Source organism: Epinephelus lanceolatus, chromosome 14 (genome assembly GCF_041903045.1).
Source record: "Epinephelus lanceolatus isolate andai-2023 chromosome 14, ASM4190304v1, whole genome shotgun sequence".
In the NCBI taxonomy this organism is placed as follows: domain Eukaryota; kingdom Metazoa; phylum Chordata; class Actinopteri; order Perciformes; family Serranidae; genus Epinephelus; species Epinephelus lanceolatus.
In genome coordinates, this window is record NC_135747.1 from 9,513,197 (window position 1) to 9,535,440 (window position 22,244).

Genomic DNA, 22,244 nt, shown 5'->3' on the forward strand with positions numbered 1-22,244 from the left:
AGTTTACACTGATAAACTGCAAAAATGTAAAAATGTTCCTGGTCCTGTCCAACATTTCCAACAGAAGAAATGAAATAAAACCCAGTTTTCTCAAACAGCTGGGCATTGTAATCTTTAGCAAAAGTTAGCTGTAACTAGGGCATTTACTTGGGACTATTTTCAGTGGCAGGTTGATATACCATTGGTGCTCTAGTGAGTTTTTCCAACAGCAGTGAGTGAGGTATTGACTTAAATTAAACTCCAGTATGTTCGTGTTGTCACCATCACCCAGTTCGGCAGCGTGAATCATTGATGTGCTTTCACTAGTTTTTACATAACAATGATCTGTGAGCTCTATAGCACAGTGGAAAAAATTCCAGATATCAAGCTTCAGCCCAGTCACCAGAATAAAATGTTGGCATTGTATGTTTCTGCAAACCAGGGATATCTAACTTATGTATGTTTCATACGAATCATATCAACATTTTTTAAGTGTTGTAGTAAAATTATATGTATGTATATATGTATATGTTGAGTTGCTCATCACGAGGAGGAGGGGATAGTGGATGGTCAGACACAGAGGCAAGACTGCCAGCTTTATGAGACTGGTTAAGTGAATTGTTAATATTAGGTTTAGTGAAGCCGAGTGTTGATCAAAGAGAGTGGGACTAGGCTGAACTCACTTAATAAAGACAGCCTCAGGTACTGTAAAAGATTTATTTAACAGACTCTGAAGTACTGTACTCAGTACTGTAGCAAATGTTCTCTTTGCAAAAGGCACATTAAATTAGATGTCTTTTAAATATTAAAGTGAATGTTCGCCTGGTTACTGACCTGTGTTTGAGAAGCAGAGCCCGTAGCACACTGGGTCTGTCCTCAGCTCTGATCTGATCAGAGATGATCATCGTCTCCACCACCAGATGGGCGATTCCAGGCAGAGAGTTCTGCTCGAGGTCCAGAAGGATGGCACCTTGGGAGGGAAGGGAAGTTAATGAGCCAAATAAGCTGTTAAAAACTGCTAAACAGGAAGAAAATGTTGCTCATTTACATATAGTTATTTGAGAAATTCGACCAAAAACACACTGGATGAGTTTTGCGTCTTTGATGTTTATCTTTGTATATTTTATGTGCTGTGAACATCTGCCTTGCTGTATGTATGCAGGAGCTGTTTACCCTGTGTGATGGTGCGGCGAAGCTCCAGCAAGCTGCGGAATGAGAGTGAAGCCACATGAGGTTTGCCCCAGCGGTCTGTCTCCTCCTCCACATCCTCCTCAAACTTGATCCAGCGGGCCCGCTCCTTCCAACGCATTTCATGGTCCTTCTCCACAATCAGCTCGTTCAGCTCCACAAACAACTGAAGATGAAGTAGAGCATATGAGCATTAAAATCTGCTCTCAGTTTGATCTCCTACAGTGTAGCTATAAAAAGGCTAGCACCTACATTAACACCAGCAGTTTGCACCAGCAACCAGAGTTTGTCTGTCCCTATCTGGATTGTTTTTAAACCAAAACATGATATCGTACTGATTGGAAAATGAATTCAAAGACAGCTAATCCAATGACACAGTCGTCACACATGTTTACGGGGAGCAACTAAACTAAGTGGTTTGGATCGAGTTAAGAGTGGTTTGGACTGAGAGGATAACCACATGGTTTGGAGAGACATTAAGTCACATTTCAACATAGAATTCATTTTTAGAAAAGTGTCCTCAGAGCAACACAAAATAATACTCACATGATTTGTGCTTTTGGGATATTTTTTGCTCTCTAGCTGAGAAGTAACATGAGGAGCAAGTTTGTCTCATCGGTTCAGTCAAGACAAATGTGTTTAATCTATGACCACACTCCAGGAGACCTGGACTTTATACAGTATGACTTCCACAATTTATGGAGTCATTCTTACCAAGAAGTACGTACTTATCAATCATTTATCAACAATGGCTCGAGTGGCTCTGTAATATGAGAGAAGTCACTTGTAATGATAAACAGACTAAGGATTAAAACTAACTCTAGTGTTTTGAGTGGTTTAGCCTCTTTCAGCTCATTGTTTTGGTTTTATGGCCCGCAGCTTGTCCTTTGACTTTCTGGTTGACACTCATTGCTCTTATTAATCCAGCTCCCAGCAGCACTGGGCAGCTGTTAACAGTGCAAAACCATTGACAAACCCACTGTGCACTACCTGCCTAGGGCTAAATAGTTGAAATAAGCATGATAGACAGTTTAGCAGCTTCGTTGAGTTGGTATAGACCAAACCAGAGCTACAAGCAGTGGTGTTTCTGTTCCAGAGCTTAAGGAACAGAAACACCAACCCAAATTAATGCTGTGTGAATACACAAGTGGATGCTAACACATTAACGGCCTGCATTCACACCAAATCAGGCATTGTGGCAATTAGCCATAGGGTTGTGCTGCATGTATCACTTAAATGGCCCATTTGTGGGGGAGTGGAGGGTGGAGACCATTTCATAGCCAATCTCATTATCTCAGTGTCTGAGTATTTGTCTTCACTAAGTTTGTTTATGTTGGCTTAAAAGATCTGTAGGATTCTTTTTTATTATCATTGCTGTGGTATCTTTACTGCCACCAAAGACAATGTGCACACTCGCAAAGAAAGTGAGAGCTCTCGTGTGTAAAAAAGGACACACAAGCTGTTAATACATACTTTGTTATGCTTTTACTCACTATAATATTCAATAATATAAAAAGTGTATTACTCATTCCTGTGGAATTTGGGCATCTTTCATTCTGATCACAGGTTATGTGAATGGCCACAGCAGTGTTCCTCCAAAACCTGACTTCGATTCAACTTTTCGCCACAAGCCACTTAACTTTTTTTTCTGGCATCCCCTACGGTACCACCACAGCAGCCTAGACTCACTACCTGCTTTCAAGTGAATGAGAGGTCTGCCTAATTTTAACCACCATGGAACAGGTTCTATTCTGGTTCCTGCACCTAATTTTGAACCATTCAGAGCATTTGACCAAAAATAAATAGATTTGGAACTTGAAAAGCTGGTTCTCAGCTGGAACCAAAAAACATATCAAGTTTTTCTTAACCTAACTGAGAAATCATCAAAAAAATGAGTGCAGTGGTCTCTTAACAGTTGGTCAATGCTTGTTGTCTTGATGAAAACAAAACCAGTGGAAACACAGGCTGCTTTCTTAGAAAGCACTAAGGTTCCAAGTGTCTTTCAAGGAACTGGTTCAAGAACTAGAGCTAATTTGGTGGAAAAAACACTGAAGTGGCCAAGAACTGAATACTGCTTTAAATGTCATCATTTCAAGTACAATTCGATATGTAGGTGAATGGGTTGGGGAAACAAATGTGCTGCTGACCTCATGGGTTTTCTTATCTGCTGCTCTCTTCTTCTTCTTCAGGCTGCTTAGTGGTGTGGAACTGTTGCTGGCTCGGGTCACCTGACATCGTGACGACTTCTTCACCAGGTGGCGTCTCACCCCAGGGTTGTCCTCAAATCTGTGACCTGAACAGCCACAAGTGGTTTAATTCAAAATACAAAAGGTCAACATTACTGAGTCATGATGAGGAGTCATTTAGAAACCAACCTAACTAGGCACAATCTGTAAGCAGAAGCCTGAAACGCTCTTTTTAGGACTGTGAACAAATTCAACATCCTTTCTAACTCAGAAAATGTGCTCTATGCTGGAAAATCAGAAATCTAATTTGTATGTCTGTTTAAGTTTCCAGCTGACAGAAGAACATCCAATAACAGAAGGCAAAAGCTGCATGGGTGAGTGAGAATCTATGTACGCCATGGGAAACTGTTACCGAGGAGGTGGTTTTGCCCCCAGACGTTTGTCAGTTCAAAAAGAGTAATTTCATTTTCAATTTCCTTTGCCCACAAATCACATTTTATTGAATTTAGCATAATGAGGAGGTCTTATAGGACCTGGCTATCATTTGTCATGTAAAAGAGTGGGAAGCTTGTGAGGTCACTTAATTTGGATAAAGGAACTGGGAAATGGAACGTAAAACACTAACCACCTGTGTGGAAATGTGTTTAGAGAGCGGTAAATGATGTCTTACATGATTTGAAGTAATGATTGTAATTTGGCAAAATTGTGAGCAATGAATTATTTTGAGGCCCAGTATGTGTTTTTATACAGAAATGGTAAAATGTAGTTATTTGGTGACATTTAGGTATAACTTCAGAAATACATTTGAGATGGTGGAAGGAAAATACCAGTAGCTGCATGTTTTTACAGCAAATCAGTTGTGTTTACATTTCTGTCAGCTATTTTCCAAAGCATCCCCTGAGTGTTTAGATTGATTTCTGACTTTCCAGGCTGCAATTAGGGACTATGGGTAGGTACTGTATTAGGTTGTATATGGTAAAGTTATGACATGGGGTTGGTGTGTTTAAGGTCACGGTAAACAGGGGAACAGTTTAGAAACTGACATTTACATTCAGTCTTGAACTGCTGGCGACCATTCTTGCTGGCCAGATATAATTTTGACTAAATAAACACTGTCTTTTCTAATCTTTTACATGAGAACCCAGAAGTAACCAAAGTGGAGGTGTGAGAGTGTGTGGATGTGTGTGTGCATAAAACTGTTCCATTCTGCTGCGTCATGCCTTCCTCAGGGAAACAGAGAGAAATGGAAATCAAGATGAAGTTAGGCTGTATTTCCTTTTTGTGCAGTCTCCCGAGGGAAAAAGTCTAAAGGCTGTCCTTGTATGAACTGCTACAGCTGATCTGGATGAGCTGATTTTTCTCACCACAGGGCAGGGCATGGACAGGGCAAATGACTCTGGGTGAAAAGGACTTAATTTGTTATTCTCCTTCCTCTTGAGCTGGTGTCTGACCTGGGTTAAGGCTTTTAAAGTTGGGGTAGGCAGTTTTCTCAGTAAGGCAAAACAAACACAAAAAAACAACAACCCAACACCAGAATTTGAAAACACACCCTCACTCTGCAGCTCCGCCCTATCTGTCCTAAACCCCCTTCAACCAGACAAGCACAGGCATATGCATGCACTTCATACACTCCCCAAAAAACAAAAGAACACCCCAAAAAAACAAAAAATACACCGAATGGCTTTGAGGGACATGGGGCCTAAGTAACCTGAACAAGTGAACTAAGTCATTTCAAGCATCCTGATTGTGATTGTGATCCAAATGTCATTATATAGCAGCAACTCCATAAAAATTACCATCCTGATTTCTTTGCAATCTTGTGAGCCTGTAAAGCCCTCTGAGATGAAAGACCATGTTGCAAGGCTCCAGCTAGCTACATAAACATGCCCCTGAATAAGCTGCAGCCGTGAGACAGCTAAACTATTAGCAACATTTTCTCTGCATCTCTGATGCTTGCCAATATTGACATGTTTTATTTTGTTTATTGTCAGACTCTCTTTTAGAATCTCTTTTTGATAAGGCTGTTTTGGGATTGTTTTGCAGTGTAGGTAGTTGTTGCAAATGTTGGAATAACAACTTCTGCAGATTTCTCTGCCAGTGAATCAATCTCTCACCATCTGAGGGGACGTGCATCTGTTTTCGTAGAACAGCCGCACCTTTAATCTGAAATGACCTGTGATTGACCAAAGTCTCAAGTCACAGCCAACAGAACAAAGAGGAGGTGCACAAGTTTAGTTCTCTGTCAGACCACTTGAATTACGATGTGTTCAAAGGCTGTCATGGAATTTTTGCTCAATGACGCCAAAGAAAACGTCAGCTACAGTAAATGAGAGCAGGTGTGAACATTACTTGTAATGTTATAATCCAACAATACTGCACATTATTTTTGAATCTCTGTCCTGTGGTATCGACAGCTTTGAACTGTTTGGTTCAGCAGCCAAAAGTAAGCATCATGCATAAATGAAACAATTTAAAAATCTCTTTGGCTAACATGCACTTGCCGCGAAATCCACACCTAAATAAATGTACATACAGATACACTATATTCCATGGAAAAAAGGGAATTGGAATGACTTTAGGGAGCTATCATAGATACAGCCTTTAAAAAGCAATGTTGGGTCCACCTAGAGTTCACACACAATACTTCTTTAATATAACTGACTGCAGAGCCTTGTGGCACATTCATAGACCTTTGATTATGATTTCCTTTGTAGGGAGCTGGAAGACAAACCCTTTGGCTTTTAACTGTGATGCGACTTAACATGGGCAACTCGAGCAGCTTCGTGACTGGTCTTGATTGTTCACTTGGGTCAATGATAAGACACACGTGTTCTAGATTGTATTTATTCTGAGAAAACAAGTAAGATAAACTATCCCTGTGAATCCAACCATCTCATTTTGATAGTGCTGATCTATGCGCAAAATTACAAATTAAACTAATCCCAAGGATGACCAAATCCCTTCAATATCAAAAATCATAAGACAATGTATTTGCTCGCCAGGTACACTGCTGTCCAAATATCTGATTTTTCTTGTGCTCATGGTCCGATTGAAATCCAATTGTTGTACAATTCTGATTTGCGTCATATTCATAACCAAATCTTAAATCTGGCTTGGGATGAGATCTGGCTTCATAAAAATCAAAAAGAGAATTTAAACATTATATCTTAAGATTTTAAGGGGTTCTAATAGGAAATGAATGTTTTTATAAGAAGTTGAATTACATATTGCAATAGAAAGCACAATTGCTAAATATATGTATGGCATTTACAATACAGAAGATCAGTCATCTAAACACTATAAATGTCACTAAGAGTCTTGTAAGATACACACAATATGCTCTGTCACAATGCATCTGCCTCCAAAATGTTTGTTCCTTGTGAAGAAGTCATTAGATTTAAAGCTCTGCCGCCACATTTAAACTATCTTTTGAGCGTTTTTAGCCTGTATTACATTTCAATATAATTAATATTTATGGGAGTTGATAAATAATTCCATTTTTACCCCTGCTGAATAAGGGGCAGGGGTTGAAGATTTGGATGTGTTATGCTGGTAATGGCTCTCTGGAGAAACTTTATACAACTTTTTCCACATATGCAGTAGTACTCCCCAGCAACAACACATACTCACACTACATCCTCGTCACATATTGACATTTGGTCATGGACTTTCCATATCAAGATATGATGTGCAAGGTACCCTGGATGCGTTAGTTGTTGACGTCCTGTGATGTCGCGTCAACTTCATCCTGTATGCATTGTCCGTTTTTAAAATACGCCGTTTTCACAGGAAATGTACAATTTGCATACAGTCTCTTTCACAATAGACACACCACGTCAGTAGAACACCAACATTTCTTCACATTTCCTTCAACAACAAATGCACTTGGTAACATTTAGCCAACACACGCATGTGGTTGGGTTTATGCAAAAAACAGCATGTGATTGGGTTTAGGAAAAAAAGGACAGGGCCTTATATCATACAGGAAGTGAAGACCAGCCTCCCAGGCGAAAGTCGATGGTTGTTGGACCCATCCACCCCGCTCACCCTACTCTGACTTTCACTCCCTTAACTAACACCGTTGTCCAGCCGCGTTTCCCCTGAATAACAAAATGATGGTGTATCATGCCGACGTGAAAGGACGGCTTTTTTTGTCATTGTCTGACACCAGAAGTCACTAACCAATGACTTCGGAGTGAGGCCAGGTTGCCAGCACCAGTGTTGGGTAAGGGTTACTTTAAAAGTAATCAAAGTACGTTACTGTGTTACTTTTTAAAAAAGTAACAAGTTACTTTACTGTGTTACTCCCTGAGTAAAGTAACTCAATTACTTTAAAAGTACTTCCAACGTTACTCCCTGAGAAAAGTAACTCAAGCACTTTTAAAGTACTTTTGAGTATTCTACATTTCCTATTGGCCAATGGACCACAGGGTGCTAAGCCTACATTTTTTTTGTCTCCAAAATTAAAGTTATGGACCACTTGCCCTTCACTGAGATCCAATTCTCCCATCACAGCCATCACTTTGACCAGTAGAAACACAGAACGATCTGCTGCCATAGACAACTGTATGACAACAACACCCCAGCGTTTTTAATATTTCCTCTAGGGATGTTACCACACAGAGTAAAAGGGGGAAATGATGGTGTGAAACAGCAGAGGCACTTTGTCAACCCGCTGAGTTAATGTTACTGTCATTAGCATCGGGAACTGCCCATTGGTTCGACATCCCATTGTTCCGACCATATTAAACTCATTGTTCCGAAGTCCATTCCGAAATCATCATGATGCCCTGTGGTTAAGGTCTGGTTAGGTTGAGGCACAAAAACCACTTGGTTAGGGTAAGGAAAAGATTATGGTGTGGGTTAAAATGAAAAAGAACGTGACAAACACATAAACCGTGAGCCTGCTCCGCCTCAAGCCCGTCGCGGCGCACCATATGCCCGCCGCAAGCCGTTCAGCACCGCGGACAGTCGGACTAATGGGATGTCGAACCAATGACATGGACCCATTAGCATCAAGCTAGCAAACAATGGTACATCCTCACGGTCGGACATAAAGTAATAACATTAACAAATAGCGGCGGGGCTTTTACTCACCACAACTGCAGAGGCTCCCAGCTTCATTTGAAACAGACTACATTATAGACGGTCTGTTATTTATTAATCCCTCTGTGTGTTTATATATTTACTTTTTATCCGCTCCGTTGTCTTTGTAAAGTTAACATATTGCACCGCCATTTCAAACTCAACACTTGTTTCAAATTAAAAGCCCCTTATAACCTCTGAGAGAATCCCTCGATTTTCTAAATAGGCTTTTATTCTGAAACATTTGTCAGAACTTCCTGTGGAAGATACAGTAGCTTGACAGTTTACGTGTGGCGCTTCAAATGTAGCTCCTGCCATCTGCTGACGCTTTTAGGTGACTACAACAACATGTCGGCTGGCACATGAACAGACACACAGTGACTCAAATAATAGTGAAAGTAATAAAAATAGGACAAGAATAACCCGATGACATCACACACGCTGTGAAAGACGACCGGGGATAATTGGTGAGTACCAGCGTGTAGCATGTACCAGGCATAATGCAAGTCCTGAGTCTGAAATATGTCTGTCAGCGAGTCCTACTCCACCTATTTAGACTCCACCGTAGACAACAGCAGCATTTCTCCGACCACCTAGCGAGCCACAAGCTCCGTGGCTTCTTTCAGACTGATAGGTTTAACGTTATCTCCGTTATTAGAACCAAACGACAGCCTTTGCTGTTTCGGAGCTGAAGGACCAGCGTTCTAAAAGTAACGGAAGTAATTGATGCCCTGTTTGAAAATGTACTTAAGTATTTGATTACTCAAACAGCAAACTAACGCATTACTTTACTCGTTACTGCAAACATATCATCATACAAAAGGTCCTGTGATATTTTATGAAAATGCACAGACAATGTATGATATCTAAAAATTAGCACCCCATGAATGGTGTTGTCACATTACAAACATAACATAAAATTACATACTTTATGGAAAGTTATGTAGATTAGGTTTAGGTAAGTAAAGTTACATGGTTAGGTTTAGGAAAAGAATTTAGGTTGGGCGCTGTCATGTTACATCATGTTACACACTTAGCATAAAACTGTGTAGGTTCAAAAGAATCACGTTGACAACGTACCTGAAAACAACTCAAAGTTATTTTGGTTTTACAAAGGATATGAACAAGGGGGAAAGTCCTGTAATTGTGTGACCCATCCACCACTCCCACCTACAACCTTATGTGGACTTCCACTCCTTATAATACGTCCTTCCTAACTCTTGTCAGCACATTGGCAATGATCACTCCTTTCTAATTATGTGGGCCAAATACAAATTACTGAGTCATATGTGTATAAGTGGGTTATATGAATTCTGGTGCCTTACCTTTTGTAGGTTAACAAACAGTGTATGAGTACAGCCTGACAAAACATAACCATAAACGGGTGTAACTTCCTGGCCAATAGACTTGGGTCATTAGTTTATGATAACTGCACAGAGCTTACACCAATAGATCAAGTCAGCCATGCTAGCAGCTCTGTGAGGCCATTTAGGCAAAGCAACGCTTTCAGCCAAATGCTAACATCAGGATGCTAACAAACACAAAGTGCCAGTGTTATCATGCTGATGTCTATCAAGTTATGTGGGGCATATGGGCCAAAGATGGTGCCAATGTCTGCCACCCTGGGCACCATCTTTATGGCGAGTTAGCACTCTAACATTTGCTAATTAGCACTAAACACAAAGTACAGCTGAATCAGGAAAACATCAGGAAATTGTCATTTTGACCCATCCTCTGGGGATCATGAATATCAACCAAGTTTAGAGGCAATCATTTCAATAGCTGTTGAAATGTTCACATCAGTTGAGACTGACTGACACTGTCATCCCCACAGATCCTAAAAATAGATTTTAAAAGTGGCAAGGCAGGGTGACACAGGCTCAGCGCCATGTTTAAATTTACACTGATGGTTAATGGTGTTTGGCAAGCACAGTTATCAAGCAACTAATAATATTTCTCAAATACCACTAGCCATGTCAGCCCTACCCAATGTACCCAGTTGGTGCCAGCAGTTTTTTTTAGCTACAGCTAAGCTCACATCAATTAGTGATTTCAAATGTGCTAAGATATTGCAGGCTGATCACTTTCATTTTTTTTGTATGTGCTGGAAAACAACTTCATCACAGGACTAATGTGCCATGTTCTAAATAGGGATAAAAATAGCAGAGCCACACATTGCTGGTCAATGAAATGTCTTTCCGCTCTAGCTGCGGCTGACCCCAAAGCCGAATGGGTGCCACTGGATCAATAAGAAAGCAGGAAACAGCAGCAGTCGAGCACCGTGTCAATTTGCTCAATATCATGGACAACTTTGTTCTGTGTGTGGGCATGAATGAGCCTTATAATGCCATTAATTAAGCAAGCGGCATGCTACATGATCAATGGAAACAAGTGAGCTCCTGTCTATTGATCATCCATGTAAAAATTGAATGAAATGCTCGTCCATGTGAATTTCTCACTGTGTTTTCATTGCATCAGAACCTCTGCCATCAGAAGTCTGACATAACTTTTACTACTGTGCATGACTCAAAGTTTTTCTTTGCATAGGCAGTAATGCAATGCTACTAAGCAAGAATGTCGACTGATTTTACATATAACTTACGGATAGGCTCGAGTGGTGACTCCAGATGAGAGTGAATTGACTCAAGCAAGTCATAGTCATCAAAATCCAAAACAAATTCTTCAAAGTCCCCTTCCACGTTGGACAATGAGCTCTGGTGGTCATGTTGGTGCTGCTTTGGGGTGCCAAAGCCTCTTTGGACACTGCACCTACGTTCTGGTCCGTGGTGGTCGGTGCCACGCTTCTTATCAGGGGTCCCATGCCCCTGGTTCTCCTGTCCCTCAATGTCTGTCATCTCCACGGTCGGTACCTCCTCCTATCCTCCTCTCTCCAAGTGGACACACTGCTCATCCAGGGCTTCCAACTCTTGAACGCCGTCGCTCACCCTGGGTCACTGTTCTGATGAGCCTGGGTCTTTGCAGACACCACTAGCCTACTTCCTATGTATTGCTCTGGTTGTGTAAACTTTGGGAACCAGCTCCTAAATCAGATGTTTTAAAAGACTTTTGCCCAAGGCAGCCAAAAAAAAAAAAAAAAAGATTGTGTTCAGGGAGTTCAACTTCTCGAAAGGAAGTTCTATCAAGAAGAAAACAAGCACAAAAAAGGAAAAAACTCGTGGAAATTTTCCATCAGTCACAATAATTACCCTTCAGTCTAGAAATACATATACAAGATCCACCATATCCAAGATGAGAGAGCTACATAAATGGTAGCAACATCCACTTTAGCTGCAACTCCCAAAGTAAGTATCGATAAGGGATGGTCTACTTTGTGAGACCTGCCTGTCAGCTGAATGGTAGTGCCGCCCTTTTTTAATGATGTCCCCAGCACATTGATCTTCCTGGCTGTTGGAAAACCAACATAATGTGGATCCAAGCAGAACAGTCGGTGCCTTTCATTTCCATAGTGCCACCATCACTTTCCAACCATGTGATGTGCACGGATGTAAAGGTCAAGTTCGAAAGGTTGGCGCCTCCACCTGGACAGCTTAAAAATAAAAAAAAAAAAAGCACACAAATACACCAAAAAGACACCTTCAGAAATCTAAACTGAGAACTCAGAGTGCACTAATGCTGGCTGCTAGAGAGGAACCTAAATGATAAAAATAATAAAATAACACCTAAGAATCAGCTCCACCACTCCGCTTAGTGAGAGATCATGGTGCTAATTATCAGAGCAAGCTGCACTGTTCCTGTCCCTGGATCTCCATGGAAACCATTCGTCCCCTGAGATGTCATGGTCTGACTCGTCTATGGCAGGCGCACCAGTGTGAGGTAAACAGGACCCTCACTAAAATGTGCTTGACATGCTGGAATATTGTGTGTAACTGTTCACATTTGCATACCTGTGCTTATACGTGAAGATGTAGATTAGAAATTTTTGTAGGAACGCAGGAGGTATTCTAGTTTTCACTGACTTTAATTTCTTACTATGGTTGGGTGACTGAAGCCTATAACGGCTGCTGGCAATTGGCTGACTACACTGCCCTTTTTTATGGCGATTTCTGTCATGTTATTTGCTAATTTAATGGTCTGCCTCAAAGAAAGAGTGAGAGCCGCTGCTCAGTGGGCAGCTGGCACATACTGAAACAAAGTGTGGAGATAAGTCTGACTATGCGTGACTACTCAACAACAGACTCTCGTTCAGCAAGCAAACCCAGTAGCACAAAGAGGCCAACAATGACAGAGAGAAACAGTAGAGATAAACAGTGTTTTGAGCCAGCATATTTTCACATCTACATCAGTCAATTAAATGTTTTTTTGTTTTTTTTTAACTAAACCAGATGGTGACTGTTGGGGAGTGGAAAGACTGACCACAGGATTCCTACAGCTTAAGGCAAGTTAGATTTAAGACTTCTTCAGACTTTTTTTTAATGCCACTAGTAATGACACTGAAGAGCATTTCACATTAACACAGACCTGACATCAGTGATGGGGGGTTTGGGGGCAATTTTGGCCGAATATCCTTGTGCTCACAGCTTATAAAGTACACTACAGAGGAAAACTGCTTTGGGGCTGGACACTTTTGGGATATTTGGGGATAGTAACTTTTTTTTTCTAACCAAATTGTGATTTTAAATTCAAATTATATATCATATAGAAATTATGCTTTGTGTTTTATATTATATAATTTATTTCCATAGAGTACATTACACTCCTGACCAATTGGTGGTCTCCTTGGTATTAGATTTCTACAAAGCATTACTTAAAACAGATCTAGTTTTTACATGAAAAGCATCTGATGAAAAGATACAGCTGTTTATCACCAGATTTCCCAGGGTGCATATGATGCAGTTAGACAGCTACTGCAGGTTGACCCTGGTTGTCATGGTTTGCAGAGACAACCAGGGATACAGTGGAGTTCCATACACTTTACTACACCATTGAATAACACTAAATTATATTGCATAAATACAAAAATCAGTTTCTGCCAACAGTTTAATGTCCTAACCTGTCAATAAACTCATGTAATTCAGGCATGAAAATGGGTCAAAAGTAGGGATGCACCGAATATTCGGTAACCGAATATATTCGGCCGAATATTGCAAAAAAACACACATTCGGTATTCAGTGGAATATGTTAAAAGCAAGGCCGAATAATAGCGGCGTTTTGATAACGCAATCAAACGCGCGCCGTGACGGGCGGAATAAAATGTCGGCAGTGTGGCAATCTGTCTGTCACCGCACTCGCATTTGCAACTAAAAATAGTTTTGAGCAGCAAAATAGGCTTAAATCATTCAGCACGCTGTGCGAGCAGCCTACAGATTTCAACCAGCAGCAGAAATGAAAGGCGAATCCCACCGGTTGTGGGTTGAACGGGGGTCACAGACACAGACAGTAATGTATTCATGTCAAATACGGCGGCCATCAGCTTACCGGCGACGGAGAAGTCGGTTCCAATAATATCCTCTTCTTGGCGTCATGACTGCCCAGAAATACCTGAACAGCCGAGCCAGCCGAACACAGGTATGTGACGTGTCAGAGGAGAAACGAGCCATTCACATTTCTGTCTTTGTGTCAGTAACGGTCCACAAACCTCACCGCACTTTAGGGACTGTTCATTACTTATGAAGGGACTGTCAGGGGAGGAGGGTGGCTGGTTGATTTTTATTTTATTTATTTATTTTATTTTGATCCCCCCTATGTTAATCAATGATTGATGCTGTTTTTGAAGTATGAATAAGTCAATAAGTAATTTATTCCATTGAAATATCATTGGTGTATTATAAAAAAGTGATTTATCTTTTTATAAATGACAAAAGGCACATCTGCCTCATTTTCGCTGTGGTATCGTGATACTACTCAGAACCATGATATTTTCATTGGTATCGCACAGTGGGTCCCAATTTTGGTACTGTGACAACACTAATCTGGAGGGGGTTCATCTGCAAAAACTAATGAACAACTAAACAATGATATTCGGTATTCGGTACTCGGTATTCGGCCAAGCGTTTAATAATATTCGGCTTCGGCCACAAATTTTCATTTCGGTGCATCCCTAGTCAAAAGGTCAAAAAGGTGAGAAAGATACGAGATCCGGCACCTGCTAGGGGGTCCCGGGTTATGCTCCTCAATTGTTTTTTTTTTTTGTTTGTTTGTTTTTTTTCATCTTGCCAATCCCTGCTTTTTGATCTTCCTGAATACATCTGCCAGATGGAATGAAACCTCTTGTCCTTTTACCTCTACTTTAGCTTCCAATTTAAGCCAAGACCAGTGCCAGCTGCACTTTATCCCTGTATCCAGTTGTTTAACAACAAGAGCATCTTTCTCTCCTAACACACTCATTCTGAATGAAAAACAATTAGCTAACGTTAGTTTAACTATGGTTAACTTGTTAAGTGGGTTAGCCAAAGTTACCTGTTAGCTAATACAGCTAGCTTGCTGTGCCTGTGTCACACAAAAAAGTTATCTGGTCAATTATCTAGCATTAGGAAACATTAGATAATCGACCAGACTGAGAGTGACACATCTAAACTTAGCAAGCTATGTTAGCTAGCTAACACTTGCTAGCTAGCTAGCTAGTCTAAATAACGTTAGCTGTACTGTATCCAGTTACAGGCTGCCACTGTGAAATGTTGCCATTCCGTCGGTTGGCCATCCCAAATTCTGGTCCCTGAGTCCTGACAGTAAGCTATGGCGAGCCTTGGGGTGCCTTACCGCCCGACTTCCCCCGCTGGGCTGGGACATTGGCCCTGGACCCTGGTGATGGTTCTCATAATCACATTGGGAGGGTTCAAATACACGCATGCATGTCCGATACTTCAGCTCCGTGACGCATCACAAAGAACCGATGGGATCACACAAAAGGGGCTCAGTTGCTTCTCAAACCTACCACACTGCTCTGGCAACTCTTCTCCATAGTCGGGCTTTCCTCCACCACCAGGACTCTCACATTTCTGGTGTTCAGTATAGACTTCTTTTTTTTTTTCTCTTTTCTTTTCTTTATTATACATTTATTTGTTTATTTTCGGTAATCTGTATGGAGCACAACAACCTCAAGGCCACAATACATCAGCTACACTGCCTGTTTCTCCTCTTTTTTTTTTCTTCTTCTCCGTCTTCTCCACATGCGCTGTCGCTATATAATTCAGGACTTAAGCACTTGCCCCTCAATCCCCCCTGCTTGTCCCTTACTCTCCCCTTGACACACTATGGTGTATCACGGCCCTCTCTGGTTCATATTAGGAAGTTTTTCTAATAAAGGCTGATAGGCTAGTCTCCAGGGAGGGTGGGTGACGGTCACAATCACACACAGTATGGGTATAAAATACTTGACTGCACGACTAACAGTGCATCAATCTTCATAAAAAACCTTACACCCTTTTGTGGCGCTAAGCTACAAAGACTAATGCAGACAAGTAAAAAACAAACAAACAAACAAAAAAAAAAACGCAAGTAATTCAGGCTGACATTACCTGTTTTTCAGCGAACTCCTCTGGTAATTTTATTAAAAAGCATAGCATATATATGCCCTCAGTAAGTTATACGGCTACTGTCAGGACTCAGGGAACAGAATTCAGAATGGCAGGCCCTTTGAAAAAAAGAGGAAGGGTTGCCACTTTGATTAATGGAAATTAATTTTCGGAATGTCGACACTTTGGAATGGCGAACAACCCCCCTCATTAGCCACGCTGTATGGCTCCGTTTCATTAATAGATTCATGATTGGCTCCCTTCACCAAGGAGTTTCACACACGCGCATTTTGTTTCAGCCCTTCACCCGCGCGCATTTATTTTGTATTCAAAACCGCAAATTTCGCCAAAAGGTGAGCGATTTTTATGCCTGGTAATTTCCGTCCCTGACAAAGACAGCTTGTTGTTAGCTTACACCCTGTCAGGTTTGCTCCAAATCCTGGACGTATAGATTCAGAGATATTAAGATGTAAAGAAGGATCATTTAAAGTTAAGATGTAAAGATTATACGATCCAATCATTGAGTGGTAGAACACAAATATATGACTACTTATTATCACAAGACTAAGGAGCCATCTCCATGACAACTGAGCAAACTCCATTCACTGATGAAGACAATGAAATACAGCTGGAAGTTGCACAAAAGCTGGAAGTGTTCAAGAGTTTTTTAGTCATACTATCTCTATCTAATCTCACAGTTTCCATCTCACACTCCTCTATTTTAATGTTATGCTCTACTTTTTAAACATCATGACAATACAGTGTTGTTTGACTGAGATGGGTTTGGGACTGAGACACTGACAGAGAGTACAGTATGACAGTACTGTGCACTAATCAGTTTAATGTCATCGTTTTGTAAAGGAATGAACTTAATTTGCTGTTGCTTGATTTCATTTGTCCTGGTGAAGGTCAGTGGCTTCAACTCTCATCTCTTTCAACTTCTAGCTTGAAATTGAAGCTTATGTGAATTTAAAGTTTAAATAGATTCTTCAGCCAAAGTTCATGATAAGACCAAAATTAAATCAAACTCTGACTTCACACTTTCTAAATTGTGAGTGCAATTGAAGATTATGATGAACATGGTCTGTCAATGTCAAGCATCACTCCCTACAAATCAGATAGCTGTTTTTGAGTGACTGTGGGTGCCCCATTCGCTGTTTACAGATGGCTCCTAAACAGTCAATGATTACTCTGCTTGGTAAAGCAGGAAAAGCCAGGGGCAGGGTCGCTGCTGAAGGGGAATCGATTGCAGGCTCTGTTAATTAATGCCCTGGATCCTGTTAGGGAGAGGCTTTTCTCTGGCAACACAAACTTCACCTCCCCATCGCTCTCTCCTACTCTCTCCTTTCTCTCTTCTTCTCTTTCTATCTTTTACCATGCTCATGGGAAGGGGGAACCGTCCAGGAAAGATGATGACATTTTTGGTGCATCTTATTTTATTACATCTGAAACTTTCATTGAAATAATAAAACAGAAGAACAAAACAAATGATCAGTGGTGCTGCTGACTCGGTCAAATCTGCAAAACTGAAAACGTTTAGCCGGTTTACAGCCGCCACAGCACCTAATGTCTTTTACTCTTTCTTTCTATTGATTCTAAACATTTAACTCACCTGGCAGAACACCAGTTATGGCCTGTACCCTGCTATAATCAGTGTCTGGGAGTAGTGACCTACATCTAACTAAACTAGTAGTTTATTTTGCAACTACATTCATATGTGCATTATTCAAGTAGTTACATTACTTTTTGGGCCATGAAAGGATTTTTTTTATTATTTAACCATTGCTTCTCTAGTATAATCGAATCAGGTAAAGGTATCAATTATTAAAATGTATTAACAGCTGTTCAGAGAAGTTGTTGCATGGTATTTTAGAAGTTATCTGGCTAACTGAGAAATTCTGCTTGGTGCAATACCTCCACCTGGACTCTAGTTACTAGAAGGCAGGTGTCTGACTGGACAATTTATACAAAACCAAGCAGCAACCCACAAGGCTGAAAAAATGAAGCCAATGTGGTAGTCTGGGGACACTCCTTTCTAAAGTGTGTTTAACACACCAGAGAAAACGGCCGGCAACAAAGCAACGCCTCTTGCATTTTTGAAAAGGACACACCCTCCCGGAAATGTGCGCCCCCCTTTTCTCGTCTGCAAGGAAACAAATACACAGAGAGCTTGAAAATGGATGCCGAGAGATTTAACTCCGTTTTATCAAATGTGTGCTCAGTCCACAAGATTGTGGAAATGAAGGACTTCCAGCGACATGAGCCATTTTGTACTGCTACACGTGTTTCTAGTGGGACTATGTTTACGAGCACAAGAGTTCAGCGAGCCACCAAAGGACCGCCCTGCAGATTTACTACTGGTTCTGCAACGTAGGGTGTTTTTTTAAACTCTGAAATTGTATCTGCCCATCTAAACACAAAATCAGGGAGAAAGTCATCAGTCTTTAGTTAAGCAAAGCGTCTAAAGACTGACTTGTGAGTCTACCAATGTGGAGGTGCCTCAAGCCAGTCAATCCCCATAGAACCCCATGTTAAAATGCCCAGCTTTACAGTAGATATAAACATGTTTACACCCTGGTACAAAAGAACATTTTTCATCTCTATAGCTAATTTCAACATTTATGTTGAAAGGTTTAATTTCTTTATAACTCACTTATTAAGGCTTAAAGTTACGCATGTTTAAGGGCGGGGCCGCTCGAGTGACACGCTGTCTGTGAGACGTTGCTCTTCTGCTGCTCCACCCTGGTAAATATATATGGTAACATCTGGCTCCAAAATACCATGATGGATATGCCAAACTTGAGGCTTTAAATGTAGTCAACAAACCAATGGGTGATGTCACAGTAGCTACAAGCATTATTAATAGTCTTTTTTTTTTCTTTTTTTTGTTCAAGTACTTTATATTATCTTTTCCATGCAGCTATAGTAAACCTTACTAGATTTCTTTCTAGAGCAGCTGTATATAGTTCAACCTCTTCCAATGTTAATCAATCGGTACCTTGCAAAGCTAGGCTTTCAAAGTAGCTTCCCAAACACTGGTAATATGGTAATATGATACTTGGGGCAACATTTTGTTAAGATAATCATTGGCAATGAGCAATTGGCAACTTAGCTGCAGTGGACCTTAGGTGCCATTTATACGACAACGATTTCAACTGAAAACAGTTGTAAACGGCACCATCTCTGTTGTCATGTAAACTTGCAATATGCAGTTCCTCTGAAAACGGAGACTTTTCGCACATGCGCGTTACGGTTCCAGTCACTAGGCATGTGTGAGAAAGTCGACCATCACAACAACAATGCCGAGCTCTGTTTATGCTGCTCATCCTGTTGAATTTATCAATGCTTCCCCAGCAAAGTGCAGGTCTACTGTAGCAACTCCACCTCGTCTTCCGTCCAAACAAAGTTATCTGTGCATGCTTTCGCCATTGTGTCTTCTTTGTTTTTGTTTGTAATCACTGTGTTGTAGAGGAAGGCACTTCAGCGCAGCCGCGTAGCGTCATGCCGTGGTGTTGCTTTGCAAATTTACACTGCCACCCATTGGCCTGGCGTGCATACTACAGCGTTTCCAGTAGATTTTGCAGCTCCGTGTGAACAGGGATCGTTTCAATAACGTCGTCATATAAACGCGAAAGTTTTTTAAAACGCAAAGGACAGACTTTTCCGTTTTTAGAGAAACCGTCTAAACAGGGCTTTACGTAGATTGAAATGGGTAGTGATGCTTACTTCTGATGCATTTGCAGCCCAGTCGCCAGAAGAAAATAATGGTATTATACATTTCTGTGTTACATTTGCACGTTTCATACTTCACATTTTTAAAGTGGCGTAACATATGGGCTGACTTTGTCATTGGGAGGTGGAGGGGGGGTGGGTAACATGGCATCTGGGTGAGAAGGCTGCCACGCTGTAGACTACTGCAGACTACTGTTTGAGACCAACACACAACAAAACTGCCTGCTGTAGCAACCTGTCAGTGTGTTTCCATCAGCTGTTTTGGCTCCAAACGTGTTTTGTAAAGATCCGCTGACAGGGATAGTGCCATAAAAAGTGGTTGGTTTTTAGCAAGACAATGCGTCCCTTCCTGCTGGGACTGCGCCCAGCAAACTGGGTTTTCTAGGCCAAAACATGATCTTTCCTAACCATAACCAAGTGGTTTTTGTGCCAAAGCCTAACCACATAAAGTCATTGAAATGTAAAGTTTCAATGGAGCTGTAATAACATGTAAATGTAGCATATCCATGATATGCAGAAACCTTCCAGGCAAACTTTTTATTCAAGTGATTAGGTTGGCAGTTTATTCAGTGTCCCATATGTCACAAGGATAACTAAACATATACGTCAATGTAAAAGGGACTGAATAATGAAAATCCAAGAGTATTCTGGAGTTTACTTTCTAATGTGATTATGATTTACAGAAATCGTGATTAGACACTGTCAATTCTCTGTCCTCCATCCTTTGTGTTATTTAGTAGGAAGCTGGTTTCTAACAGTGTATGTGGGGGCCAGGAGCTGTGTGGGCTGATTTCATGAGACAGAATGTGTGGGACGCCCACAGCGGAGCCTAGTTACAGGCAGCAGTGAGAAAACTTGTCAATGGTCAGCACCATAGCAGCAAGGGAGTCAATAAATGTTGCAACAGGCTTTCCTGGTTGACCACTATTTCAAAGAGGCAAGAATAATAGCAAATCAATGTTAGTGTTGACATAAAATAGGCTTTAAGGTTAACATATTGTAGATAACACACTTCCTATCATCATCCAAATGAAAGATGATCTATAGAGAATTTTCTAAATTTGACATTTAAAGAAATAAAAATGAGTGACTTCTGGCAGTCTCATCAGTTCAAGTAAAGGTTTGTTGCACTGTCTTAGTTGTTTCTGTGGTTAGAAATGTTTCCACACAGGAGGTGTTTTGATATCACTACAGTTAACAGGACAAAAATAACAGAACACTAGCAAGCAACATTTAAAAGTCAGCATCTATAAGTAGGGTTCATTAACTTGAATAAAGCTGTTGATACTTAGAGGCTTAAGTTATTCTCCTGTTTCTGAGACTCATGAAGAAGAGCAGCAGCTGCTGAGTCATAATCAGTCAAGGCAAATGGTAAATGTGTCTTGGTTTAGACAGATAACCAGTGGAAAAATAAATTGCATGTGTGTGTGAAAGAAAAATCCACTGGGTGAAACTCTAGTAAATCTAAATACATATGCCCAGGATCCAAGTACTGGAGAGGGTCAGAGGGAAGTCATGGATTCGTATTTAAAAAACTAAAATGTTTAACCTCTTCCACTCCCCTGGGAAGCTGAAGTCCATGGTCAACATTAAGGTGTTTCAGAGGTTGTAGTGGGCTGAGTTTTAAGCTAGGTATCTGAATTAGAATGGATTTAAAAAATGCAACTTTTACAGAAATCTCTAAATGTCAAACATTTGTCATCATATACTTCCATCATAATGTTCTAAGCCCTGACTCTAAACTTTCTAAGTTTAAATAGGGGCCTATCCAAGCCACAATGATTATGACAGATTTATGAGATGGAAAACTTGACACACAGTGCTGAGTTGTACCTCAATTTCATCTCCAGGTTCCCAGCTTTCAGATGATATATACACAGGGTATGAAATTAACAAAATATTTTGGGGGCAATTTTGGCCCCCACAATCTAAAAAAAGGGGCATTTTCAAAATGTTTGGGGGCCATCAAAAAATTGTAATTATGTTCTAACAATAAGCACATGAAAAGCAAAACCAACTAAGATAGTGTCTTCACTCTTCAGTAGAAACCACTATAAATGAAATAAATAATGGGTTACATAAAGTTATGGTTGCAAAATATCACTCAGATTTCCTATAATTCAACCAGTTTAAATGTGATGATTTAACCATTAATCTACTGATAGCAGTACTAATGTTTCACCACATTACAGTTACTTTTACTGTTAAAAAGGCCAAATTACTATAAATTCCTTAGATGCAATCCTGGAAGTAAGTTAATTTAAAATTTAACATTCATTCTACCTTAATTTTTCATTAATTTGTCATTGTGTCGACACAGATCACCCAAGAAATGGTTAATTTAAACTTATGGTACAGCAAAGCCCCCTCCCCTTCTCTGTCAGATTACTCTCACGTAATCAGTGCAATCTTGTTGATTATGTCTGGAAAATGAGTTGTAGACGTGACGGTAAATTAATTTAATGAAAATAAAATTATACTTTAATGTCAGATTGTAATACTGTTAAAAATATAAATACATATAGTTGTTTCGAAAACCTGGGGGCAATTTTGGCCCCTGGAACATGGCTTTTGGGGGCATTCTTGGATAAATTGCAGGCC

The 22,244-nt window shown here is 40.5% G+C and overlaps 1 protein-coding gene across 3 annotated transcripts in view; it reads right to left on the reverse strand.

The window, feature by feature from the left end:
• slc4a3 (solute carrier family 4 member 3) overlaps nucleotides 1-22,244 on the reverse strand; it is a 97,266-nt gene that overhangs the window by 25,816 nt on the left and 49,206 nt on the right. For 2 of the 3 annotated variants that reach the window (XM_033617447.2, XM_033617448.2), the window contains 3 exons: nucleotides 3,315-3,460; nucleotides 1,153-1,333; nucleotides 814-949 (listed from right to left, as the gene is read on the reverse strand). In XM_033617447.2, the coding sequence (XP_033473338.2) occupies nucleotides 814-949; nucleotides 1,153-1,333; nucleotides 3,315-3,460 (463 nt within the window). Of the gene's footprint in view, nucleotides 1-813; nucleotides 950-1,152; nucleotides 1,334-3,314; nucleotides 3,461-11,040; nucleotides 11,967-22,244 lie in introns of those variants that run through there. The other variant, XM_033617449.2, reaches the window with a different exon arrangement.